This window comes from Hypomesus nipponensis, chromosome 5 (genome assembly GCF_054491055.1).
Source record: "Hypomesus nipponensis isolate SF chromosome 5, ASM5449105v1, whole genome shotgun sequence".
NCBI classification, from domain to species: Eukaryota; Metazoa; Chordata; class Actinopteri; order Osmeriformes; family Osmeridae; genus Hypomesus; species Hypomesus nipponensis.
Genome location: NC_140365.1, coordinates 6,594,990 through 6,620,895, shown reverse-complemented (window position 1 = coordinate 6,620,895; position 25,906 = coordinate 6,594,990). Strand labels below are relative to the sequence as shown.

Sequence of the window (25,906 nt, the reverse complement as noted above, 5' to 3'; positions counted from 1 at the left end):
CTCTCCCTGTACTACTGCAAACACCATTCAACCACCAACAGCTGCACACACCTGGCATCCAGTTCACAGGCAGGACAAGGCAGGCTTTTGGGGGGGGGGGGGGTCTGCTGCTCAAGTTACACAGAAACAATACACCACAATGGTCTTCTCCTTCTCCTCAGCCCGCCCCCCCCCCCTCCCTCTCTCAATCTAAACCTCCATCCCCATTCTTCTCAGTCAAGAATCTTTCCTCCCACACCTCTCACACCCCCTCCCCTCATTTCCTTGTTGCCCACCTTCCTCCGTTCCCCCTCGTCTTTGTTTGGCTCCAGTCCCTGGTGGATGCAGCCTCCGCCTGCCAGGCGTTCATGTATCTCTGTTGCTGTAGTAAACAATATTGATTTGCATAAAAATACCAACACCAGAGGAGCAACTGTTGGGAATTTGAAGATTCAGAGATGGATGCCGTGGGATGGACAGCTTGGGATCAGATTTGTCTTATTGTCCAAGATTAAGTGCTGAACAGTGTCACAATAGATTCTGGATGAAATGACAGGGCTCTTTAAAACTGGTTTTCCATAAGAAGCCTGTAGCGTATCCTTAGTGAACATATTTCCTCTCCCATCTATTGTTTGCCAGATAATATGATTTGTCTTTGCTGAGGTGAACATAGTGACAGGTATTTAGCTCAACTTTCCACAAAATTTGGATAAACTTGCATAACCCCTAAATTCCTTTTTCTTTGTTTAAACAAGACAACGTTCAATACAGCTCAGCCATCTAAATTCATTCGTTGTGCATTTCTGCAACTGACACTTAAGTATGATATTCCTCTGGTGTTGCCAATAGTGTGCCAATTTGCAGTAAAACAGCCATGGCATTGTCTGATAGGAAGAAATAAAACCACAAGTGTGTTGTGAGGGTGCTGGAATGTAAACATGACTCCTCCTTATACATGCACATATCTTAGCCTATTGTTCTTAATACCTCAGGGACATGCCTCAGGTCTTGGAGTTTGTGAAATTTGACCAAGGTGATGTCAGAAAAGGTTCCAGAATCATCTTTGGTGTGGACACCCTTGTAATGGATATGATAGTTTTCGTCATGGAACAATGTACCTGCCAGCCTAAATGTTGGCTCTGAGGGTACCCTTAAAACATGTCATTGTCTTGAGGAATGCAGTCTGCTGGTATCTTTTGTTCTTGGGTTATGTCAAGATGCCAGTTTAGCAAATGACTCACTCCTGCCATTAAATAGGCTATCACCTTCCCAAAAAGTCAGTATGACCAATTTTGTGCCAGCAGTATTGTGTTTGAGTCATATTACAAGAAGAAGAATTGCACAAATAAAAAAAGAATTCTCCTACAGCTTACATGTGCAAAACATCAGCACTTTTAGCACAATTTGATTCATTTGAACTTCAGCACAGATACATGAATATTCTGCCTTTGAATAAAGGCCCTGCAGTGGTTTTCCTCTCCAGAGGCACTTTTTCAAATAAACATTTTACAAACCAGTGGGACTCGCACAACCGTCCCACTCCAGCAAATCTTTTCATGGGTATCTCTAGCCAAGCTAAACATTGAACTCAATTGAATGAGGGTATACTTTTAGTTGGCAGAATCCTAGCGTAAAGAATGATTTAAAAGCTATTGATTGAAAATAGCCATGCCATTCTGCCAGATGCTAGTTAGCTGGCTCTTTTTTCAACCCGCGGCAGATTGGTGTTGTCTAGGGTCAACCAACAGAGACAGGTGAAATGGAGAAGGCAGTTGGTGCAACACATAATGCCGTTTATGGCACCAAGCCAACCTCCTGCCACCACCAGCTCTCATCCCATACATTACATGTGCCCCTCCTAATTAAAATGAGTCTCGGATGAGCCTGTAATGGCAGATTTGGTGAGGAGACGGATATGGGTGCAGGCGGGGCATATGCGCATGCATATTCATAGAAAATACGTCTCTGGTGAAAGCGGCTGTCGCTCAATTTGTCGCCCCTCACTCTAGTGTCCGTGTCATTGACATGATTTGTGTCTGGTGTTATGTGAGGGGCTCCAGGGGAATTAGGGTGTGAAAGGATCCTCATCCACTGGAATTTGACTGCAGGACATTTGGCGTTTGACAAAGTGTAGTGGAGGAATGGATGGAGTGGTCTGAGGAATGGTGAGATGCCCTGTTGACTTCTCAATTTCAAAGACGGTATTTGCCTGGCTGCTTGTGCTGCCGCCCATATTGTTTTATTTGAAGACATCATTTGCATGTGGTTCTCTAAAGTGGCCGTTTCGCCCGCAGAAAAAATGATTTGGCAAAATGTTGTCTTGTCTAAAAGCAAAGTCCTTGTGAATAGAAGTATCTTCTTTAGCTAATTGGTAACTCTGTTCTAGTTGTAGTTGCAATATCCTGGTAGGCAATAGCACTTTGAAGTAGGCCTATAATATATAGTTAAAAGTCGCCCAGAACGAAACGCAGAGCAAGACACTAGCCACCACAGGAACGGGATCAAAGAGGCCTGTGTAAGCAGACCTTTGGAGGAGAACCACCCACCCTGAATTGAGGGTAATTACAGTCTGAGTTGCCTGCAACTAGAAGCAGAAAGTAAAAACACTGCAAAAGCTTGGTGGGTTAATGTTATTACTAGCCCCAAGGTCCCTTCCATGCTTATTAACTGGCATGCAAGCACAGGGATATGGGGCAATGAGGATTGTGATGACAGAAGGCAAAATTAAATAACTTTTGGTTGGTTTGTTACCCTTCATAAGATTCATATGGTAATGATACCTGGACCAACATTCAGAGTTTGGGGGCAAATAGTTATGGACTATGTCATTGACTCAGGTACAGGTGACACAGGACAGACATTTTGTCAGTGCCATGAGAGAAAGACACAATATAAGTTTTGTACAGTTTACAATTGGTTGGTTTTCTCTGTTGGAAGTAGCACGTTTCAGTGCCAGTCTGCGTGACACTTAGGTGCACGGGTGACATACATGTGCAGCCGATGGACTTCCAGTCCATGATCGTTTTGTTTTTGACTTCTGCTTTAGCCTGATGTGTTTTGATTAGCATTTGGTGACATTTTGAGATGCCTTTTGATGGATGTTGGACAATGCATCCTCTTATCCATCCAACGCAGATGATTTTCCAAGGAGAACAAGAATCTTATATCTTGCAATCAAAATGCATTCATTAATCCCACTCATCCAAGGAAGTGGTTTGAAAAAAAGAAATTCCACGGTTGGAAAGAAACTGGAATAGTTTTAAAACTTCATGGAGACAGTGACTTATTAATTCCCTCTGTCTTGGGAGTTTCTAATATGGATTCACTAAATGTTTAGGTTTTAGAATGTATTTCCACTTAAGCTTATGACAGGACCTGTTAGGTGTCTTGGCTCTAATGTCACACAACGATTGGAGTTCATGCATAAATAACTGCTCTGAGGTGTCTTTTACAGGCTTTAAACCAGCCCCTTGTAAACGCATGGACACATTGCTCTGTGAGTGTCTGTTCTTCTTAAAAGTTCCATTTAAATCATCGTTTGAAGTTCCTTGGAAATGTGATAATAAACTGAGAGAGACTTTTAACAGATTATGCCTACACTGTAAGGCAGGGTAAAAGTAACACATGGGATTTGTTAAACAGTTGGAAGTTGGAACTCAAGAGTTAGCTTTTTGGGGGACTTAAGGGGAAAGATGCTTAAAACCTTAGACACACGTCTATAGCCATTTGACTGAAGACCGGTCACGTGAAAACTGCAATGTGAGCTTGTTCTAATAGCTTAGGTTTAAACTGTAGGAATTGCCCTGCAGAGGTTCTATACACCTGCAGTTTGTCATGGAAACCAAACTCAGGCCTGTCTCCCTGAGAGTAACCATGATACATTTGCAGGAATCTCTTAAATTACATAAAACAATGCAGAACCATTTCGCAAGTAGATTTTTCAAAATCAAATCCCGGTTTGAGAAGATGACACGGTACAGATGATCTAAGATGACACGGGGAGGACCGTATATTTGGATTCAAGTCGGAACAGCCTGAAGTTGCCCCCTTTTCACCCTTCCATATGAAAATGGAACTCATGCTGTTTTAACATCGTAAGTCGAGAATCTGGAGAATGAGGAGATAGCAGCCCCTTGTAACTGAGCTGAGTCTGAGTGTTCCCCAGCTGTCCTCCAGCCTTCATGTTTGGTCCATCCCTCCTGACAAACTTGAAGGGAGGTCTTGTTTTGCTGCGGGCTAAGGGACACTGGCGGGACTGTGATACTTAATCAAACACTCATGCCCGCCTTGTCAACTCATCAATGGACTCACTCACGGCTCAGAGTACACAGATCAGAACACACTTACAAGTCGAGCCCGTGTCTGTACAGATGTATATGCAGGGTATACACCCTAAAAGCTGTTGGCTTTTCGACCCGTCACCGAGTGCAATGAGTGTATGTAGCTGTTGCGGCCTGTAGAAACATGGCTTGGGTCCTACCGGGTCCAGTGTTCTCCAAGACATTTGCTTTGTCGTACAACTCGTGCTTGTATAACTTCTTTTAGACAAAGAAAGGTCAGTGTCTTGTAAATAATTTGAAGTCTATCCATTTTGCAAAAATGTGGAAATGGATCTTACTCAGTTTTATTTGCGGTCTGTCTTTGACAAATCACCCACTCAGCTATGCTGGTTTGTTTAAGTGGAGCCATTGGGTAGTTCAGATATTTATGGTGGGTCTATGTAGCCTCCTCCCCCTTTCAGCTTTTACCTCTAGATCAGAAAACAACAAACCCACAAAGCTCTCTCTGTTCTTCCTCCTGGGGCTAGAATTAATGACCTTCTGCAGAGAAGCTGTCATTAGCTAAATAAAGATTCCCCTGCTTCCCTGCTCCTGGCCCGCAAATCACTTAGGTTTCTGTCGTCTGATAGAGCGGTCAATAGATATGCCTGGCTAACTGCACACGCTGTCCCGCCTCATGCAGATAAACAATGTTGCTGGCAAGGTTTTCAGATGGGCACTGTCTGATTCAGCGTGCTGAGGTTTTCCTCTAAAACCTATAAATTCTGAGACAACATTCAATTTGTTTTAAACTTCTTGAAAGAATAAATCACTCGGCAGACAGTGTTGGAATACTGCCAGGCCCAAGGTTTTGTTAATCCTTTAAAACATGCTTACGGCTTTCAACCCTATACCTCTTCCGTTTGAAAGGGTTCATGGTCTGCAGTTCATTTCCTCACAATAAATGTTGCCATAAACTGTGTTTATATGCATGTATTTACTAGTCAGAGTTGTCAGGTGGAATGCCGCCATTTTGGTTACCAGTGGGAAGAAAAATTAGGCTTTAAATGTCCACCAGCATAGCAGTTAATTATTTCACATTAAGTCTGAAGAATATACCTACTCCTTGTAAACATTGTTTTGGTACCCAGGTAAATTGCTATTTTAATCTCAAGTTTGTACTTGACCTCTTACCAGCTGTTTTATTGATTAGTGGAATGGACAAAGCCACGTGTGAGTATTGGCTTGTCCAGAATTAATGCCTTGAGATGTCTTAAGTGCATTGATTTCGCCTAATTGTATTAAACACAACGCTTGGCACTCAAGTTGAACTTGAATACTTTACGAGGAAATAAGTGACCATAGTAGTACATCATGCACAGTCTGGATAAGGTTTTCAGTATCTTTAATCAATCCTGAGGAGAATCCGAGAAGTTCATTTCACATACAGTTATCCAAGACTGTCTTCTCCTCTGTAGTCCCATGGTAGGCTCCATGTTGGCAACATGTTCCATGTTGTCTCCATATGGTCATACGAATATAGTCTAACAATATTGATGTAACAGACCCTGTCCTAAGTCCCATGATTACCCAGCTCTTAATTATTGATGCTTCCTGAAGTGCCGCTGCTCAGTCAGCCACTGCTAACACCCACCTCTTAAGGACCTTTACACATGACCTATGTAACCAACTGAGCCCAACTTAGCTTGTTTGTGCGAGCGGAGCTAGCTACATATGTTTGCTTACAAAACTGGGGTTGGTCTCGGCCCAAGTCCTTGTATCACCTCTATCAGGCGCAACAAGTTACCTTAGCCAGGACTCGTGGACGCCGAAAATACACCAGCTCTGGTTAAAGGCCAGCCGGCCTGTTAGGGAACACCTGACTCAGCACTTCCCCCTGCAGGGCTGGAGGAGTCAGGACACAGCAGGCCCCCTCCATCTCCCACTGACTGGCACCTGCTCACCCAGCAGACACCAGGAACTGTGATATTGACAAGCAGATACACAAGCACAAACACCGGGCACAGTCAGAGCACCGGGGCAGAGGCCAATTAAAATGAGAATGGGAAACCGACAAGCCGATGTCAACGAGTTTATTTGAATCAGACGTGTGTCACCGGGTGGACCAGATTTATTCTGCGATTTTATTTCTGCCCTTGCAAAGTTTCCCTTACAAAGAAATAGTCTACCAATAATTTTCGTATTGGATTACATCTGAAGTACAGGGATTTTAGCAGAGTTTGTGTTGACCCTTGTTGTTTGTGTACTCTCTGTCCCCTTCCATTCACATACAAACCATTTGTTGTTTGTCGGTTTCCTGAGGACTATTGGATTAGGTACCAGCTATGCCTCTAGGGTTGAGGCCATGTGATGCGTTTAAGCTTTCTCTATAGAATGATCTCGATATCTTCTCTTTATCTTTATTTCTTCACCCAGCTGACGTATCATACATGTGACGGTTAGTGACATCACAGCCATCTGAATGGTGGGCAGGGTGTTGGCTGCAAATACTCTAACTCAATTTCTTTACTCTTAGGGGATGATATGATCATGTTGCACTTGCATCATGTACATTATAAGACATCCGAACAAAAGCTTGCACACGTAGGAGAACGGAGCGATAGGGTGTTTCACTTTCACAAGGCAACAAAGAGCAGCACATCCAAAACAACCATACTATAGGAACCCACACTAAAACATGCAGCCATTCAGAGGCAGTGTAAAAGAATGACCCCCCCCAAAAGCCCAGCTGTGGAGGACAAACCCTCGCTAGATCATCGCCCGCTCTTCTCTCGCATATCAATGGGTTTGCAGCTCGTTCTCTGGCTTGCGTCCAGTCCAGCAGGGAATCTGCTGGAGTTGACAGTGGACTTGATGGGACCTAAATGAACTGGCAGGACTTCACAGAAACGCTTTCTCGACAGTGCTTGCTTGGCCTAAAAAACATTTACAGTGTGTCTACATATTGTTTTTATTGATTTGATGTAAAGCACCTCGAGCTGTAATTATTGTATGAAATGTGCTATATAAATAAAGTGTTATTATCTTATTATTACATCCACAGATTCAGACACAATTCGGCACACAGAATTAGATTATTACTTGAAAATCAGCATTTGGTATGAATACTGCTGACTCAGTAGTCTAGACTACAAGTTCTAAGTTTGGATATTGATACATTTTTTGTTCTTACTGCAGTTTTCGGTGCCCCCCAGCTCTAAAATCAGGGCTGAGTGAGTTAGCATATCAGAGAGTCAGCCTTGGATAGCATCCTAATTGAATAACTTAATTTGATGATAAAAGGCTGGAACATCTAACAGTTTCATTATGCAGCGAATGTGCTTTGATTGGATTTGGTGAACCTGACAGGAGGATGATCAAAACGTGGACACAAAGAATGTGGACGCATTATGCCAGGGAGCTATTTTTGCAATATCGTCAATGATAATGATTCTTGTCAGGCTGGTTAGAATATGACAAGTATCTGACAAAGACATTGCTGTTATTCCGCGATGACGAGGAAATATTGGCATGGTGTTTCTTAAGGTCTCCTCAGGCCAGAGATCAAGGTGATTATTCTGAATCTTTGAACCTGACATTTCAAAGAGGATGAAGAGATACCTAAATATCAAACGCTCCCCTTCCACTCCCCCTGATATTAGCTGCTGTTAAAAGATCACCCAGGTAATCAAAGAGCGGTGCTGTGCCTACTGATGATCCTGTAGGGACGGCCTGTGCTTGTGCTGCAGTAATGCTTACAGCCTACCAGTTTCAGATGAACACAACTGAAGAGGAGGGATCCCGTCTCTCTTCTTTTTTTTTTGGCTGAGTAGCCCAAAGCCATTATCTCCAAGAATGTCATCTAGCTGATATGTTTACAGGAAGACTTTCAGAGAAAGAGTAGGATCTAACTTTTTTTCTCACTCTACCATTCTTTCCACAATCACATAATCAGTGTGGCTAACACAGATGATGGCTTGAGCACACATAGGCTCTTTGTATGCTTAGTGTCTCAGTGAGAAGAGAACTTGTTCCATTTGCTTAAGGATGAGACAACGAAAACATAAGCCCATTGTCCACAGAATCTCAATTTATCTTTAAATCTTTAGGCTTCGGAGACAGTTTCATCATTAGCTGAAGGCCATTTTCCAGATCAGTTCTTGAGCTAACAATGACTAAAGCTTATCATGTGGTTATGTAAGGGTCTCCATTAAAAAGCAGACCAGCAACCATGCATCCGGTTTGCAAAGTCTACAAAACAGTAGGCTACGTAAAGTTGTCTCTTAAAGCAACATTATGGCCGAAGCAGAAGGTATATGCTGTTATAAAGCAGCCGAGCACCTGCTGTTGACGTCCCAGTGGAGACATTACAGAGCCCGGATATCTGGAACCCGAAGGTCTGGAAAGGGGGCCTCCCAATGGAGCTCATAATCGGGGGTTCATGTGCTGGTAAAGGAAGTCGAGGATTTGTTACGGGCACAGGTGTGGCAGGGGTTGGGAGAGAGAAATCAAAAAGGGTGAGGGAACAGTGTCAGCCATTGTGTGTGGTCCAATGCCTTCTCCTCCACTTTCTCACCATTACTCCCTCGAAACCATCCCCCACCCCTGCCTTCACTTCCCACAAAGCACTTGACAAATGGCCGGGGCGACAGGTGTCAATAGGAGAGTTCCTTTACCCCAGCTGTGCCTGTCTCTATCCTGGGAATTTAAGAGATGACCCCCATTGTTACAGCTGCCTGTGTGTCAGCATAAACCGAAGTCTTCTATCTCACCCTGAACCCTCGTCCAGCCCAGTCCCCTTCTCTGTACCCCAGCCCAGCATGACACGGGCCCACCCACAGCACGGGGAAGGCAGCCATAACAGTAGCTTCTGTCAAGGTCTTGGCAACATGACCCAGTCAATACGTCCCTGAGCTGTTGATGTTATTTCGCTCAGAGGATTCGAGTCCACGTCTCAATGTCTACATTTGAGGAAAGGCGGGAACTCCGCATTGTTAATAAAAAAAATCTAGGCTTTCTCCTAGTTGTGGTAACAGATAATGTAAGTGTACAATGTCGTTTCTTGACTTTGCCTGATTGGCTCTGTGGTGGATTTGGTCTAAGAAAGCGAGAGCAGGGTTTTCCACTGGAGTTGAGGTGCTGTTTCAAGGTGAAACAGAGCGGTTTGTTGTGAAAACAGATGTGGTTGTAGAACTTGAAGGACTGTGCTGTGTGCCTGTTGTAAACAGTGCTGGAGGGTAGGATGAAAGTGAAGAATCGGGGAGAGACTAGCTAGGAGACTACCATACTGCCTCTGAGGATTATGTAGTGATAAAGAAAACATTTGTTTAGACTTTCACCTTTGACTTTTTCTGGTGGGGAGAGGAGCCAGAGAAGAGTGCAGTTAGCAGCTGAAACTGCTCCAGGCCAGAGGACTCCAAGACAAGCCCACCGAGTGCCAAACCTCAGACAGTGTACAACACTGAGTTGTGATGGGGAGCTGTTATTTGAGAGGGGGTGAAAAGAAAACGAGAGATTTTGAGATATTCACAGCCCCTGTCTCTGTACAACAAAAAGTTTGGTTTGGGGCTGTCTACCTTAAAAAAAAACACAAAAAAAAAACAGCATACATCTTTATCTCAACACCAAAAGCCCAAATCATCCTCTTTTACCAGCCCATAATCCATTACTAGAACGGGCTTATCCCAAAGCCCTATTAAAAGAATCCCGGTAAAATAAAAGATTAGAATTCAGACTAGCTCAGGCTCTCATTAGCTGAGAGCTGGGGAGTTTTAGTAGAAAGAAATGGGGGTTGGGAGTTTTGGGGGGCTGCCCCCCCCCCTCTCTCCTCTCATTAACACAGTAGTGCACCTGTGATCACTCTGCTATTCTCTTTGAGGGCATTAAGCCCTCTTGGCAGGGGGGGTGGGGGGGGTTTGTGGGGTGGGTTGCTGGTTCACAGACTGGAGAAATGCTGCTTGCTGGTGGGATCCTCCTGTCTCGGGTGTGGCTCTGCCCGCCTGACATTGCCTTGACGCCTGATCGATGGGATAAAAGGACAGGCGTATGCAGATAGTCCTTTGTTGTGGGACAGCCAAAAGCTGGCCGAGGGCCCCGCCAGCACACGAGGAGCGGGGTTTTACACACACGCACGCGCGCACACACACACACGCATCCCACATTCAGCCTGCTAGGGGATGGGAATGCGGAGGATGTGCCAGAGAAGGTGGAGTCAGAGTATTGGCTGGGCCGCTCCAGTATCCATAGCAGGCTTTGTGATCCGTTTGATTTGAGGGTGGCTGTATCGCATCCTCAGAATGTAAATGTGAAACGGCTGCAGTGCGCCGAATAACCGAGTTAGTCTCGAATGAAAGAAAAGTCCTGACGTTTTTTTAAGCCTTCATACATACGTAGCAGGCCTAAACTTCGTAAGGCTCATAGTCACATGCTCCTGAAATCATTCCGGAGCAGATGTTCCCCGATCCTGGGCCAGAGCAAACCGCCTGAAGTATGGGGTGGCCCGTCACACTTGCTAGTTTATTATTGCGAATACATCTATGAAGCAGCTATGTAGGCCTGCTTTCATCAAGGTTATAGAAGATCGCATATCTTAAACTCACCAAATTCAAGATGAACCATCTATCAAGGCCAGATGACCGAACCTACATCCTCCCTTCTCCCTCCAGGAGCTCTGGAGTGAGTATACAGTATATGTTACTGTGGTAACCGCAGAGCAGAGTGCGCAGACAAGGAGCCCTATTGTCAGGGTTCTTTCAAGGCCGCTGTCATGAGAAGGCTGATGTGAAGCAGCTCCTGTATTTATAGGGTTGTAATAACATCACTGGCCAAACGTTAAGATGAGTTGCCATCTTTACCATGGGCCACCTGACCTTTCTCCTGTGAATGTCAGTTAAGCTCGTCTTTCACTCCCTGTGATTTTAATTCTAGATTACGGTTCAAATCATCTCGTTTCGCAAACCATAGGCCAGTCTGTGGTGAAAGCCGAATGTCGTTTGTGTCCACCTACACAGTAATAAGCAGGAAAGTGTCATATTTCTCTTACTAAGACATTTTTTCCTTGAGACCATCGAGACCAGTACTGGTGTTGCAAAAGGCACAATTATCTACAAAAATAAAAATGGTTGTCCATGCTTTGAAACATGATTCTCCAATCCATATTTACTCCTTTGACCTTCAATTAGCCAGCCCAATGTAGGACAAGCTGCATGCTGGAGCACAGGAACACTGGGAGTCTATTGATGCATCCTGCTTACTGGAACACCCAGAGTCCTTTGCAGAGCCTGTCAGATAGGAGTGTAAATAAAACATCCCTTCTCCTTCAAGGAAGATCTTCAAATATTAATGAAAGGCCTTAAGAAGTTACTTTCCCATTGGGAATAATTAGCGCTCCTTAAAGAACCAGTTGGATCCATGGTATTGGTTAGAGGCAGGAAGAAGATTTGAGGGATACATAAGAAAGTAGCTACAAGTAGCAAAACAGTCTAGCACAGCATGGTGTTTGGTTATTGACATGGTTCGGCTGTTGTTGCATAACCGTTGTGCATCCTTTCAGGTTGTGATAGGGGCGTGTAGGCTACACTGAGAGGTCATGTTGACATCTCGTGCTCTAACCTGGATTATGTGTTTGGGGCGTGTTTGTGGCATGTTCATGGCGTGTTTGTGTACTGGGCTCAAACATGGGGGTTTTTGTTAGGCGTTCTCTGTGGTTTGTAAAACAGGGATCATGTGTGTATGTCCTGTTGCACACACACACACACATCCCTACTTTGAAGAGATTAGCATGTTTAATGTGGTCCACCATTCCCTTCCTTCCTTTTTTTTTTTTTCTCAGGGAAAAACGTTAACCTTCCCTTTGCTCCCATCTCTGAATGAATGTCTGAGACACACTGGCAAGACCCTCCTGGAGAGATTTGTGCCAGAGGCTAGTTCACAAAGCAAGGGGAGATCAGTAGGTCAAGGGGGCTTCCTCTCCAGTGTAGAGCTATGTGCTGCCAGTGTGTGTGTGTGTGTGTGTGTGTGTGCCAGCGCTTGTGTGTGTGTGTGTGTGTGTGTGTGTGTGTTGATGTGTGCCACACGCAGAGAGCAGAGCTCAGGATCTCTTTGATCTCAGGTGGGTGCTGTATAGCGTCCCGCAGGTGTTTCAGACAGACCAAACTGGAGGGTTCAAAGCTAGAGGGTCATCGCTGCCTCTCTGTCATCCCCAGTTACACGGCAACACACACACTTACACACACACACACACACGCATGCACACGCCTACTCCTTTTGACCCCTTTTAGGTCCCTCAGAACCCCAAGGCTGTCACTTCAACCAGACTTCATAGAAACAGGCCAGAAAACAAAAGCGTTTGAAGGATGAGAGAGAATCTCCTCGGGTTTGTGTGAAGTCAAACTAATGTGTTGGTGGAGTGTATTGGAATGAAGAGGATCCCTAACCAACAGCAAGCCCCTGAGACAGTGTAGTGACGGTCTGGAGATCACTAGGCCTCGTTCCAAAACAGCATTTCATCTTTGAACTGCATCGTCTTCCCATTGATCTACATAGGGCCTGCAGGGGGAGGGCCATGCACTGATCAGCACAGGGAATAAAGAAAAGCTTTTGGCCAAAGGCAAAAGACACCCCTAAGCAGAATTATGGAAAGTATAAGCAAGGGAAAGCCCGCATCTGGTGCTAAGTCAAATTAACTCTATAATTGCACTGATCTCACAATTATATCAGCAGCCTAGAAATCCTTCATTATGTAGAAGCTCACAACCCACTGTTTATCAGCGACAACATTCACATAAGGCTATTTCATGGCTGGCCACACAGGGCAGGGATTACTCCATATCTCCCATTCAAGTAAGTCGGGCGTCTTCATTCACAGGTGATTTGGGCTGTTGTTGTCAGCGTGCGGCCGGTGGGTCTGCGGCCGGCGGATAAGGATGACGGAGAACAGCTGGAGCTCTAAATGAGCTCAGCTGTGGGGCGACACCCCCAGTTGATCGGCTTTGTGGGTTGGGAGGGAGGGGAGGCAGAAGCTAATGTAGCGACCACTGTGATTAGCGTCTGATGCTATTGTCTGAGCATTAGGTGCATAATGGCGGACTGTACCCCCCCCACAAGACGGATGGTTGTTCCCATTGTCTTAGGCCTATTGTTAGGGGGGAGGCCTCCGCTGGTAAAACAATGTGAAAATCTAGGTTGGACTCAATGTACAAATGCAGGTTGAACCACGAAGGACAAACGGTACTCACCGGAGACAAAACAGCCAGTCAATTTTTACACACACACACACACACACACACACACACCGCCCCTCCTCCGCGGTAGTTTCGAGCCTCATTGCCTCGTTACCAGACCTGTCAACACGTCCAAATATCCAGCGGCGTGTGTCTGCAGACTGGACGAGTTGCGCGTCAGCCAACAGACTCTGTTTAACTAGTGAAAACACACCGGAGAGTTGATAGGCCACGTCCACAGGTCAGGTATACTGAAGGGTGTGCGTGTGTTCGTGTGTGTGCGTGTCTGCGTGTGTGGGGTTTCTGCCTGTCTACACACACAGATGAGACTCGTGCTGGCTTTAGAAGTCAAATCCCCTGATGAGGAGATATTCCGTCCCCGTACTAATCGGATTAGTCCAAAAGTTACGAGGGCCCCACAAGACACAATCTCTAACGTCAACTTTAGTGATGGTTTAGCCCCCCTAGCACCACTCAGCCCCCTTCTCTCCAAACCACTAACAGCCGCAAATACAGCAGCAAATAAACCAGGAGCATGATAAACTCCCTTTAACCTCTGAGTCGATGGGGGTGGGGGGGGGGGGCATAAAAGCATATTTTGGGTGTTTTTTTCTTGGGGACGGTGCTGTTCGGGAGCGATAGGGGATAGAGGGGGGCGATAAGGTCGTCGCAGGTGTGGGAACAATGGCATGCGCTTCTTAGGCCCACGGACGGCTGGGCACAGCCTGGGGCCTCCCGACACGGACTGAAAGAGAGGCTTGAAGACAGCGAGGAGAGAGAGAGCGAGAGAGGAAACCACAGCGCAAACAAGGCCCAGCGAGCAGGGCCACAGAGGGCAGGCTGGTTGCTTGGCGCTTGGGAAGGGATAAAGGAGAGGGTAGTCTGAGGAAAGCAGGTTCTTGACAATAGTGCCTGGGGCTGGGGCTGTTGAGCTCAATAGGAGCAGCGGGATGTGACTGTGAGTTTAATAAGGCTTTCTGTGTGTGTGTGTGTGTGTGTGTGTGTGGGTGTTTTTCTTGGAGGTGCATGCATATTCTGTAATAGTTCAGTATAAGCCAGTTTTGCAAGTTTGCAGACCCACTTGGAGACCACCATGTCCATATAACCATTACATATTTAGTTGGCTGAGGGTATGAACAGATACACACAAAGTCCAATGCCCACCTAACACACACTATACACACACACCCCTAGCAACACTCACACACACAAATAAAGAATGGGGCCAGTTCCAATTCCTCCCCCTCTTTCTCCCCACATCCCCGCACATGGCATTGACATTGGCAGCCCCCCAGTATGTAGTGAGAACTTTGTGAGCCCACAACTGTACCAGCTTCACCCCCCCCCCCCCCCACCTATGATTCCCTCTGCTGACTGGAAGAGATCCATTAATACCTCCCCCCCGCCCCCAACGCCGACCCCCCTCCATCCATCCATCCGTCCGTCTCCAAGGCACCCCACGAACACCCTCCACCGCGTTCCAGATGTTTCCAATTAAGAAGGAAGCCTCTCCCTCTCAGCTCTGTCCATTCTTTAGCGCACTTACTGGGGTGTCGCTAGACAGAGATGGAGAGAAAATGAATGAATGTATGAATGAGAAAAGAAGGGGATTTGGAGAGAGACAGAGAGGATTTTAATATGGTGGGGGAGGTCCGCGGCAGAGAGGAGAAAACCAGAGAAAGAGAGCGACAAGGGCCCCAGGAGGACTTCTCAGCCTAGATTGAGGGGGTGTGAGGAAAAGGAGAAAAACAGACTCTTTCTTTGAGCTTGAAGAACCGAGCGGAGGGGGGGGGGGGTAAGCGGGGGGAGGGGAACAGAGTTAGTGGTGGGGGGGGGGGGGGGGGGTCATATCTGAAAAGTCACCGTGGCACAGAGGGTATCTAACATGAATAGGAAGCTTACTTTGATAGCATGTCTACTTTTGTGTAGGCCAGACAGGGTATTAGAGATGGAGATCAGGGAGGCGACATTCTTCCACTGTGTGGTAAACACAAACAACAGGGCCTCAAGGGCTGTTCCTGGGTGCAGCCAAGAGCTCGAGAGTCTGGAGCGACACTTGAACTCCTCTCAGTCACTCAGATAACCGGCCTCTGCATATCTGCTTTTTGTGTTTGGCTTATGCTCATTTAAAGAGAGGCTACTTAAAAACCTACGTGCTTGCCAACCGATTTTCAGTGTAATGACATGGTCAATTTTGAGAACTGATGAGATGGCTGAAATTAGCGATAGTCGTAGTCGACTGTATATGAATCATGTACTTCAATTGTTTCCAAGGGTCTTTTAAAGGATCTGCCAAAAATAACTCCCCCATTCTATCAAGACAGTTCTCTCTACAACTTGTTAAACCGGCTCCGTCTCGTTTGTGACGGTTCCCATGACAAGGCCTTTGGGACCGTTTTAGCGCTCGTTGGCTCAGTTGTGGTTGGCCCCGGGGAGACCAGAGAGAACACTGGGTAATTATGCAGCGTGTTAAACGAGAGCTTTCTCTGTGCTGGCAAGTGACATGCTGAAGTGCAGGAGAGTGGCCCGGTGCTTACGAGGGGCACTAGGGTGGTCTGGACACATTCCACACATTGTAGCATCTCTTCTCTGCCTGAGCTCCCTGCCAGCCAGAACTGGTGTACGGCTGTTTCACTCTCCACTGAAGCCACCAGAACATAAACGCCTCTCCGCAGACCGTCTGATTTCATCCAGTCGAAAACGCAGAGAATATGCGAGGACATCGTTTGCTAATTAATAATTGTACTGCAATTCAGATCACACACTTGTTCAGGGTTTTTTGAATTTGCGTTTTGTGAATAGAATAAAGGCTCATTCAGATCCTTTCACTCTTAGAGATCATTAGTATCCTCATTGAAACAATTGTCTATTCAGCAACGGGTCTGTTGATGGATATCGGCATTTCCTTGTTTGTTTATAGTCACGTATCTGTTGAAAGGACTTTTGTTTTGACCATCCACTGACTGTAGTGTATGTTTGTGTTTCTGCAGTTTGGGCCAAGGTGGACGTGACCATGATGGAGAACATGGAGGTGTCCCTGGGCGACTCAGCAGAAATCCCTTGTCAGTACTCGTTCAGTGACCATAAGAGGCCTGACGTTGTCCTTATCCAGTGGTTTGTGGTGAGTAACTGCCACAGTAGCGAGTAGAGCAGTGCTTTATTGATCCCAGGGGGAAATTGCACCGTATAATTCTGAAACTGTGGGATAGTTGGATATTCTACAGATGGGTTACACTCAGAATATTCCAATCTAATGCGCACTCTGTTTTATGTATGGTCGTGAACTGACCATGACGTTGACTTCAACGACTACAGAAGCTCCAAGGCAGCGGTGGCAAAAGACAGCGTATCTTCTACGGCGACGACAGCCAGCAGATGGTGGACGAGAACACGGACTACTCTGGACGCATCACCGTGGCTCAGGACGAGCAGGGCTCCCTGCTGACCATCGAGGACATCAACCTGCCCGACGAGAGGGAATTCTTCTGCCAGGTCAACGGCATTGCCGCCGGCAACGGAGAGGGCAAGACTTACCTGAGGGTTTTCGGTATGAAAGCGTATTTGTCCGTGGACTGATGGCTCTGACGAATTTCTGATCCGAGGGCGACCACTTTGTTTGAAAGCTTTTGTTCATGTTAAAAAGATTAGATGTCGTGTTCTATTCCAGATCCACCAGAGTCTCCAGTGATTGAGGGAGTCCTTGATGGAATCTCTGTGACCAATGACCTCCCTTCAAAGGTAGGTGGTCTTTTTGGCAGTATTTCAGTTAGTATAGTTGTGCTTCAAATATGCCCTGAATAGGAAGTTAAAGGTACAATAGGTGAGATTCTTTTCAATATTTTCCAGCCAATTATGTACCAACAATCCTGTACAGAAATAATTTTATGTTTAAGCTTTGACATTGTGTATGTGTGTCTTCAGGTTGCGTCCTGTGAGGCCAGGAACGGCTTTCCCCGACCCAACATCACCTGGTACCGTGACAACATCCCACTTGTTCCAGCACAGGGCTGTGAGTGTTTCCATTTTTTAATTGTACATGTCGAACGCTCAAACCCATACGCTTAAAACATTTTCACTGCCAGTGGTCGATTACAGACTCTTGTGAAAGTCCAAGTGTGAGAATACAATGGCCAACCATTTCCAATTCTGTGAATTCTGTCCAAAGAACAGCCATGCTGAAAGAGTTCTCTTCTCCTCTCACAGTGGTTAAAATAGTGACTCTGGTTACCCGCGAGTCCAATGATTTCTACTCAGTCCAGAGTGAGCTGCAGTACAAAGTGACCAAGGAGGATAAGGACGCCTCCTTCTCCTGCGAGGTCAGCTTCCTGGTTCCTGGGAATGTGGAAACAGCCAGGTCCAGGGAAGTCAACATCACTGTGCACTGTAAGTCAGACCCACATCTTGTATTCCATATCCTGTATGTGCTTATGCTAACTAGAGAATATTCAAACTCACTCTGTTTTCATGTAAGCTTCATTGAGCCCTGGCTACAGTTCCAATGACTACAGCACCCACTGAAACCCAGTAGGCGTCATTACCTCAACTGTAGCTGCTCTGTGGTTAGTGTGTTAGTGTAGCAGCAGAGCAGAGCCAACACGTTGGCGGAGGAAACAGTAACCCATCCACTGACGTACCATTCAGTAAAGTGGCACCCTGAAGCCAATGGCACAGATGACATTAACGTAATAATCTGCCGAGAGCCGCAGGCCCCAAAGTCATCAGCTCCCTTGGTGCCAGAGTGAACTTGCATTTGCTTCAATCCAGAACGCCCCCAGCCTCTGGCTCCAGGGCTGTGCAGTGTTGCAGTTGCAGTGTTATCTAAATGCATCAACTGTTGTTTGAACCAATTTAGCACATCATAGAGGCCAATGCCAAAACACAATCACTGCGGTTGTCAGCGCTGAGTAAATGACTCGCTTGTAAATCGATGTAGCCCGGTGACTTTACAGAGCGTGAATAAGCCTCCTTGATTTATAACCCCCAGCCCCCCCCCACACACACACTTTTTGTTTCTGTACCCCACCCCCTCCACCCTCACCAGACCCGACAACCGTGGTGGAGCTGTGGAAGGAATCCCCCAAGGGCCCGGTCAAAGAGGGGGACACTGTGGAGCTGCGTTGCCAGGGTGATGGCAACCCCCCATCACCCTTAACTTTCATCCGAGAACAAGTAAGAATGGACGCCCCCCCCTCCTCTTTTCTTCTGTGGCCCTCCATTGAGAGGTCCGAGGCGTAAAACCGGCGGGGAGAAAAGCACGACACGGAGTAGACATCTGGAGAATGTTTTTGATATGCAGACCGGAGGGGGAACTTTTGGAGAAGCGAGTCGGGGACATGTATGTAGGCCTTGTGAGAGGTTGTCATCTTGTCTGACCCCTCTGCTCTGACAGAGATCTTTGGAGCCCTCCAAGGCCTCGGGACGGGAGATTAGATGGTTGAGTCTGACTGGGACAGCTCTGTTTCCCATGTCTCCTACACAATGCTTATGTTCAGCTGTCATCGATGGTGTAGCAAAGAACTCAGCTAGCTCCTCTAATTGGTGGGTCAGGCAGGCCCGAAGGAGAGCGGATGAAGGCTAGCCAAACGGCTTAGCTCATGAGGAAGGTCACCAAAAACTTCCCAGGGGTAGTGGGGTGGCATCTACAGCTTTAAAGGACGTTCACCAAAGACGTGGTCATTGCTTAAGCTTTAAGCCGGCTTCTGTGACAGCAAAGAGTAACCTTAACCCTAATGAGCGCATTTCCTTGTGAAGATGTCATACACTGGTTGCGACACAAAACCAACAGTATTGGTGGCTGGTACTGCTTATACTGGAGATGTGATGAAGTGCTTCTGGTTCCTCCAGGGTCTTGATGAGGTGTTGGATGTCACTGATGACGTGCTGGTGCTGACTGGGGTGACGCGTGCCGACAGCGGGGTGTACCAGTGTCAAACTCTGAACCTGGACTCTGTTTCGGAAGTTTCGGATGACATACAGCTCACGGTCCACTGTGAGTGACACACAAACACACACACTAGACACACATATGCTACACGTTTTGCCAAGACAGTGTACTGTATGTATACCTGCATGCTAAGCGGTGCTGTTCATCTGCAGACCTGGACCCAGCTGTGGTCGTGCCCAAAGACTCTGAGATCATGTATAAAGGAGAAAGCCTGACAGCCACCTGCAATGCCCTGTCCTCCTTGGAGACCTCCACTGTCTGGCTGAAGGTACCCCAACCTACAAATCAGACACACTTTTTTTGTATAACTTAAGTAACTCATGTATGTTTATAGAAAAAGGTCTTGTATAAGAATCTGATTGAACGTGTTTCATCTGGTTTCTGTTTTGAGCGTGTTGGTTGGTCGGTACTTATGCCTGTGTGTCTGTGTGTGCAGAATGGGCATCAGGTGGGCCTAGGTCACATCCTCCTCCTGCAGGATGCCACCTACGACACGGCGGGGGAGTACGTGTGTGAGGTGACCGTCCCCTCGCTGCCAGGCCTGCACACCACTGGCTCTGTACACATCATCGTCCAGGGTGAGTCACCAGCACCGCCACCGCCACCCAGCCAGCTGCTGAGTGAGTCAGCATTACATTTACATTGAGTCATTTAGCAGACACTCTTATCCAGAGCGAATTACAGTAAGTACAGGGACATTCGCCCGAGGCAAATAGGGTGAAGTGCCTTGCCCATTGACACAACGTTGTTTGGCACGGCCGGGACTCGAACCGGCAACCTTCTGATTAATAGCCCGACTCCCTAACCGCTCAGCCATCAGCACCCACGTTATCGCAAAGAGTGACTCAGCGACACTCGCTGATTCACCCAGCTCAAGAGAGTCACAGACAGTAACAAGAGAAAGTCAGTTCAATATTGGAGTTTCAGTGACGCCAAACCTAACAGTGCGTGTGTGTGTGTGTTCCCACCCAGGGGCTCCACAGGTGAAGGATGCTGACAGGGAGGAGGCGATGGACGAGGCTGTGGGGAAGCTGGTCAACCTGAGCTGTGAGGCCCACGGATTCCCTCTGCCCTCCATCACCTGGCACATCCCTGGCAACCAGGTAAGACTGGGGCCGCCACATGTTCTACGGCCTCCTTGTGACTAGGGGTCAGGGGTTACATGTGCACGTTCAGTGTTGACCCGGTGAACATTGTACATTGTAACTGTGCGACAGTTCACGGAGGTGCTCTCCAGGAAGACGGACCGCAGCGCTCACAGCGTGGTGTCTGTCAAAGTGACCTCTGACATCATAGCCCTGTGCAACGCCACCAGTGACATGGGCACCGAGATCAAGACATTCAGTATCAAATCCAGTAAGTCATGCACAGTACCCACTACAGACACACTGTAGATGCATGGATATTAAATACGCAGGGTTCCCACTGGCTGTGAACAAACCTTTCCAAATTTGAACGTTTAAAACTGAAAACGTCTTGTGAACTTTTTTCTAAAAGTTTGTGTATGGAAATAAGGTATCGTGAAAGAGGTTGAACACATTTGAATACAGTTGGATACTTGAATACAGTTGGATACTTGAATACAGTTGGATACTTGAATACAGTTGGATACTTGAAACTGGAACCGTTTTTTTTTCTCCATCATCATTGTATTTGGGTGTTTGCGGAGTTTGTGGGAACCTGCGGCATAAAGGTCGTCTACTCATATGGAATACAGTGGAGCTCATACGGACTGCCACGAAACTTTCATGAATCAGGATTTATTTCTGGGTTTATAGTGGTCTTGATAGGAGCTCATATATTAAGCATTGTTCTGCTTGTTCACAGTTCCCATGGTCACATCAACTGCTCCCTACTCTCCTGGTAAGCCCTTATCAATGGATCCCTGTCTACAGTCTATTCACAATTATATCTGTCTCTACGTCTTCTCCAAAATTCTTAATCAGTCTTCTGACATTGAGAGGCACTTCTACTTCTACGATTTTCCATACTCAACGTGAGCAGCAGTCCAGACCATATCTCTGATATTGCAGTTTGAATAATTCAGGATATTTCATGGGCGCAAAAGAGTTTCCATGAGGGCTGGAAGACTGGCTCCTCTTACTTGCCTCTGGGCACATTAACAATTCTATTTGAAGGCGAGAGGGGAAAAATTTTACAAAAAATGAGCGAGACAACACTTAACAACACAGAAAGACAATCCAGACACCAAATGTTTTTCCAGATAAATATGTCATTAGACTGGGTCTTGCATCACCAGAAAGGTTTTGAAGTGGTTGAGTGCCAAGCAAGCACGCTTGTTTACTTATAATGGCGAATGTTAATGTGATGTCTCGCTGTTTTATAGAGTCCTCGCCTCTGAATGTGTCATAAAAAACATACCAAGACTATTGTTTGACTTTTAATGGGGGCTTACTGCCTATTTATATATAGGAGTTTATGGCGTTAGTTGGCAAAATTAGCCTTTAATTTCCTCCTGGAGGGATTAAATTCAAGTGTCAATGTCACAGGGGAAAACAGGAAATATTTCCCATTGTACTCGGCACAAAAAGCAAAGCAAAAAATGCACTCATTTGGAAAGCATGGGATGTGGCTAACTGTAAAGTGGTGCATGTCATAAACTATAATATACATTACAACCCTCAGCAACCTACAGGGAATCCACTGGAACACACAGACCATAACTGCTCGTTACACAGCTATTATGTGCAGAGCTAAACAGATTGACCACATCCATAGTGTTGCAGCGGCAAAGATTCCTTAGAGCAAATGCGTGTGCGAGTGCTGATAGACATGTTTAAACTCTGCAACCTAACTGTCTACAATCTTTCCTTTTTCCTGCAATGTATTGAAATCGTAACGCTTAACTGGAATGGATTTCTGCTTGTAGTTCCAAGCTGAGAGTCCCTAACAAACGTTGGATCCCTCTGTTGTCGAACTGGATCTCCATCCAGGCGGGGATCAGATCACTGCCTCTACTGGGAAAACATTGACCTCTCTTTTTAACCCTTTCTATCTGCCTCTCTCTTTCTGCCTCTCTCTCTCTTTCTGTTTATCTCTCTCTGTGTCTCTCTGTCTCTCTGTCTCTCTCTCTCTCTCTCTCTCTCTCTCTCTCTCTCTCTCTCTCTCTCTCTCTCTCTCTCTCTCTGTCTCTCTGTCTCTCTCTCTCTCTCTCTGTCTCTGTCTCTCTGTCTCTCTCTCTCCCTCCCTGTCCAGCTGAGGGCAGTGGGGTGATCATCGTGGTCATCATCATCTGCATCTTGTTGCTGGCCATCCTGGTCAGTGTTCTGTACTTCCTCCACAAGAAGGGAAAGATCCCGTGTGGGCGCTCAGGCAAGCAGGAGATGTGAGTAGAACCAGACATGTTGGCAAAGCCTCCGGAGTGCTACGCCGTTTCACTCAGCTTCTCTCAGTTTCTCTCCTTATCCAGAATCTCTGGATATCCAGTTGAGGAGTGTGTGGCTTTTGTCCACAGCACCAAGGAGAACACCACCAAAGATGACATCGTCGTGGAGATGAAGACCGACGCCAAAACTGAGGAGGCCGTCCTGTTGAAGGGCGTCAACGGTGACAAGAAGGGTCCCAGCGACCAGGTAACTAGAACTTTGCGGGCCTCAGACCTCGACAGATGATTAGACTGGTTTATAAACCGCCTCCCGTCTCCTAGTCAAACTGTATTGACATTTGTTGGTATATCTCCTTTTCCTCCTCTCCGAATGTGCTTTTCCCTGGAGTAAAGTACATGGACCTGCGGAAGTGACACATGCAGAGGGCCGAGCTCTGACCAGGCCAGCTGAAGCTCCGTGTGTCCCACCCGTGTCGGCTCAGACGAGCTTAGGCTGGAGGCCGGAACTCGCCTTCACAATCACTTCTCAAACCACCATTCGCTTTTTCCACATTTGTGTTCAGCAGTATTCACCATATCTGGCCAAATCAACACAGAAACATATACACACACACACACGGCATATTTCTAAGGTGTTTAGTAGAAGTTGGAATCGTTAAGGTTTATTTTATTTGTTCAGTTGTGCTCCCCAAAGCCTTCTTTTTTTTAAGTCTGTCTTTTGCTGTTACCATGGTAACAACGATCATAAACAATGCATTCTAAACTTTATAAAGTGTATATATTATATATATTTAGTTATTTAAGGTATTTTGACACGTTACATTTCCATCTCCACACCCAAGTCTAGTAAATGTCATTGGAGCCATTAGCTTTAGCTTTTCATCAGTGTTATCATCCAGACATCTGTTCTTCCCATTCACCTAAGCCCAACTTTCAGAAAGAGCCTCTAACTGATTCGTTTTCAACCTTTGAAGCTGCCCTTGTGCTGGCTGTGTCTTGTCAGTGGGAACAGAGAAAGCTTACTGCCCACATTGCTCCTGACTGTGATGGGGGCAAGCCAGATTGATCTAAATCCCTAAATCTTTCTTAGTCTCTCCGGGAGTAGTCACGCACCACTGAAGAGACAGAATACTCTAGGCTGTATTTTTCCTACATTCTGGTTAAATGTCGGGTTCAAATCTGTTTTCAATAAATGAAAATGTAATCTGGTATTGTTTGCATTGACGCATGTCAGGCTGTTTTCACTTGACTCTGTTGTTCTTGAGTAAAACACTGTAGCCCCTCTAGTCCACAGATATCAACATGATAAAATCCTTTATTGTTTGTGTACAAATTTCCTCTTATAATTGTTTAGATTGCAGTCTATTGTCAACATAATGTCACTCCCATGTCATCGGACTGCCAAGTTACCCTACTTTAAGGAGATTCAAAGTTTCTACAGCAGGTCTGATGTCTTGGCGTGTGGTTGAGTGGTACAACTTGTTCGAAAGAACCTCCTGAACACATGGACTATGTCTCAGTAGTGTAAACTGGCTTCCTCCACTCCTCTGGTCTCCTGTTTCTCATCTGTGCTTATCTGACTCATCTAACATTGGCTCGAAAAAGAGACTGTTGTAAGTCTGTCCGATGCCCAGACAAGGTCAGTTTATACGTGGAGACAAGAAATTGAAATCACTTCGAACGTTTTCATGGAAAATTGAGAATCTAAACATTGCCAATGGGCCTCGAAATTTCAAAGCAAAAACGGTTTTGATTGGATGAATTTTTTTTGTGAACTACTGTCGAGCTCTTGTACTGTCTGTAAATAATCGTAGCATAAGATAGTGTCTGTAGCCGTTGCCTTGGATTGTCTCTTTTTGAAACGGCAAACTGTTTTATAATCTGCGGTGCCTGTGGAAATCTGTTGTCTCACTTGGAAAATGTAAGATACACTGAAATTCTTTTTTTCTTTCTGGTTTGTGCCATGTATATCTTTTTGTGTTTGTGGGGGGTATGGGGGGTGGGCGGGTGACTTAAGGGTATTTTTTTGCGTGTGATCTTATTTTGGATGCTTTCAGTACAGGTCGTGGGCAGAGATACTATCAGTGCAAGCTGCCTCTCCCTTAGCCCAGTGACTTTGATCATAATCAGAATGGTTTTATGTTACTGAAAGTATTATTTGGACTTTTAACTTGCATAAAGAGGGATGTAAAACTGTGTGAAGATGGCCAGCAAGGAATCAAGAGGATTAAGTATGGTTGTTGTGTGTAGTAATAGACATCCATTTTGTTCCGCCATATCCCACTGAGAGTTCAGATAGTGGACTTCTGTGTCTGCAACAAACACTGTCCCGTGAAACAACTGTGTGCCTTTTGTGTTCATTCCGGTTTAGTTGAGATTCGTTCTAGAGTAGTATTGTTGAGCTGATGAATGCAGTGAGTATTCGTGTGAAGGTACAGTAGGATTATGTTTGGACCCTCGTTGACTTTAGTGGAACTCATTTGTTTTTGTGTCAACGGTGTCTCGTCACCAAGGGTCAAATGCCACCAACTGCTCAATAGGTTCAGAAAACACAGGATTGGAACCTGCCTCCTCCCCCTGCAGCAATCTCTTTGATTGATTGATACACTATTATTTTTGTTTATGGTTTCTTGGTTTATTTACCGGTAGATAGAAATGTTTGGACCTGCACAGTTGAGCAATGTTTTTTGTTTTTTTTGCAAATGTGTGTAAATTAAATGTTTCTTGTGATTTGATGCTTGCATTTTTTATAAGTCTTTTTTTTTTTTGCAAGAAAATAATGCCAAATAAAAAAATGTTCCTTTGGAAATTAAGCGTCTTTGATGTCAACTGTTTTATAAAATATAGAGGAAGATCATTGTATCAGCATGAGGTTATATTGTTAATTCAAACCAGAGCAAAACATTATTTATTATTGCTGATTCTGTGGTTCAGTATGGTCCTTATTACAGGCCTAGAATGTAATCTCTAGGGAAGAAAGGGGAGAAGTCTTTTGTAACCACGGTTCTGCAGTCTAGGGGAAGTGAGAAGCACACAGAAGCTCCAGATTTCCTCAGAAGCTCACTCTGTGGGAGGGGGTCCAGCACAATAGTCTAGACATGTTGATACAGCAGATTTGCTACATTTGAATGCATTTACTGTTACAGGACTGCAGTCA

General features: G+C 45.8%; 1 protein-coding gene across 3 annotated transcripts in view; it reads left to right on the top strand.

Annotated features, from left to right (window-relative positions):
• The window catches only part of mcama (melanoma cell adhesion molecule a), a 30,663-nt gene extending 5,101 nt beyond the window's left edge, over positions 1–25,562 (top strand). Inside the window, exons 2-16 of one of the 3 annotated variants that reach the window (XM_084698229.1) lie at positions 16,450–16,580; positions 16,775–17,006; positions 17,127–17,197; positions 17,381–17,468; positions 17,663–17,842; positions 18,501–18,628; positions 19,304–19,448; positions 19,556–19,671; positions 19,840–19,981; positions 20,376–20,506; positions 20,621–20,759; positions 21,231–21,266; positions 22,620–22,749; positions 22,879–22,996; positions 23,143–25,562. In XM_084698229.1, the coding sequence (XP_084554355.1) occupies positions 16,450–16,580; positions 16,775–17,006; positions 17,127–17,197; positions 17,381–17,468; positions 17,663–17,842; positions 18,501–18,628; positions 19,304–19,448; positions 19,556–19,671; positions 19,840–19,981; positions 20,376–20,506; positions 20,621–20,759; positions 21,231–21,266; positions 22,620–22,749; positions 22,879–22,996; positions 23,143–23,163 (1,808 nt within the window). In that variant the 3' untranslated portion in view covers positions 23,164–25,562. Of the gene's footprint in view, positions 1–16,449; positions 16,581–16,774; positions 17,007–17,126; positions 17,198–17,380; positions 17,469–17,662; positions 17,843–18,500; positions 18,629–19,303; positions 19,449–19,555; positions 19,672–19,839; positions 19,982–20,375; positions 20,507–20,620; positions 20,760–21,230; positions 21,631–22,619; positions 22,750–22,878; positions 22,997–23,137 lie in introns of those variants that run through there. The other 2 variants (XM_084698230.1, XM_084698231.1) reach the window with 2 other exon arrangements.
• The last annotated feature ends 344 nt before the right edge of the window (positions 25,563–25,906 follow it).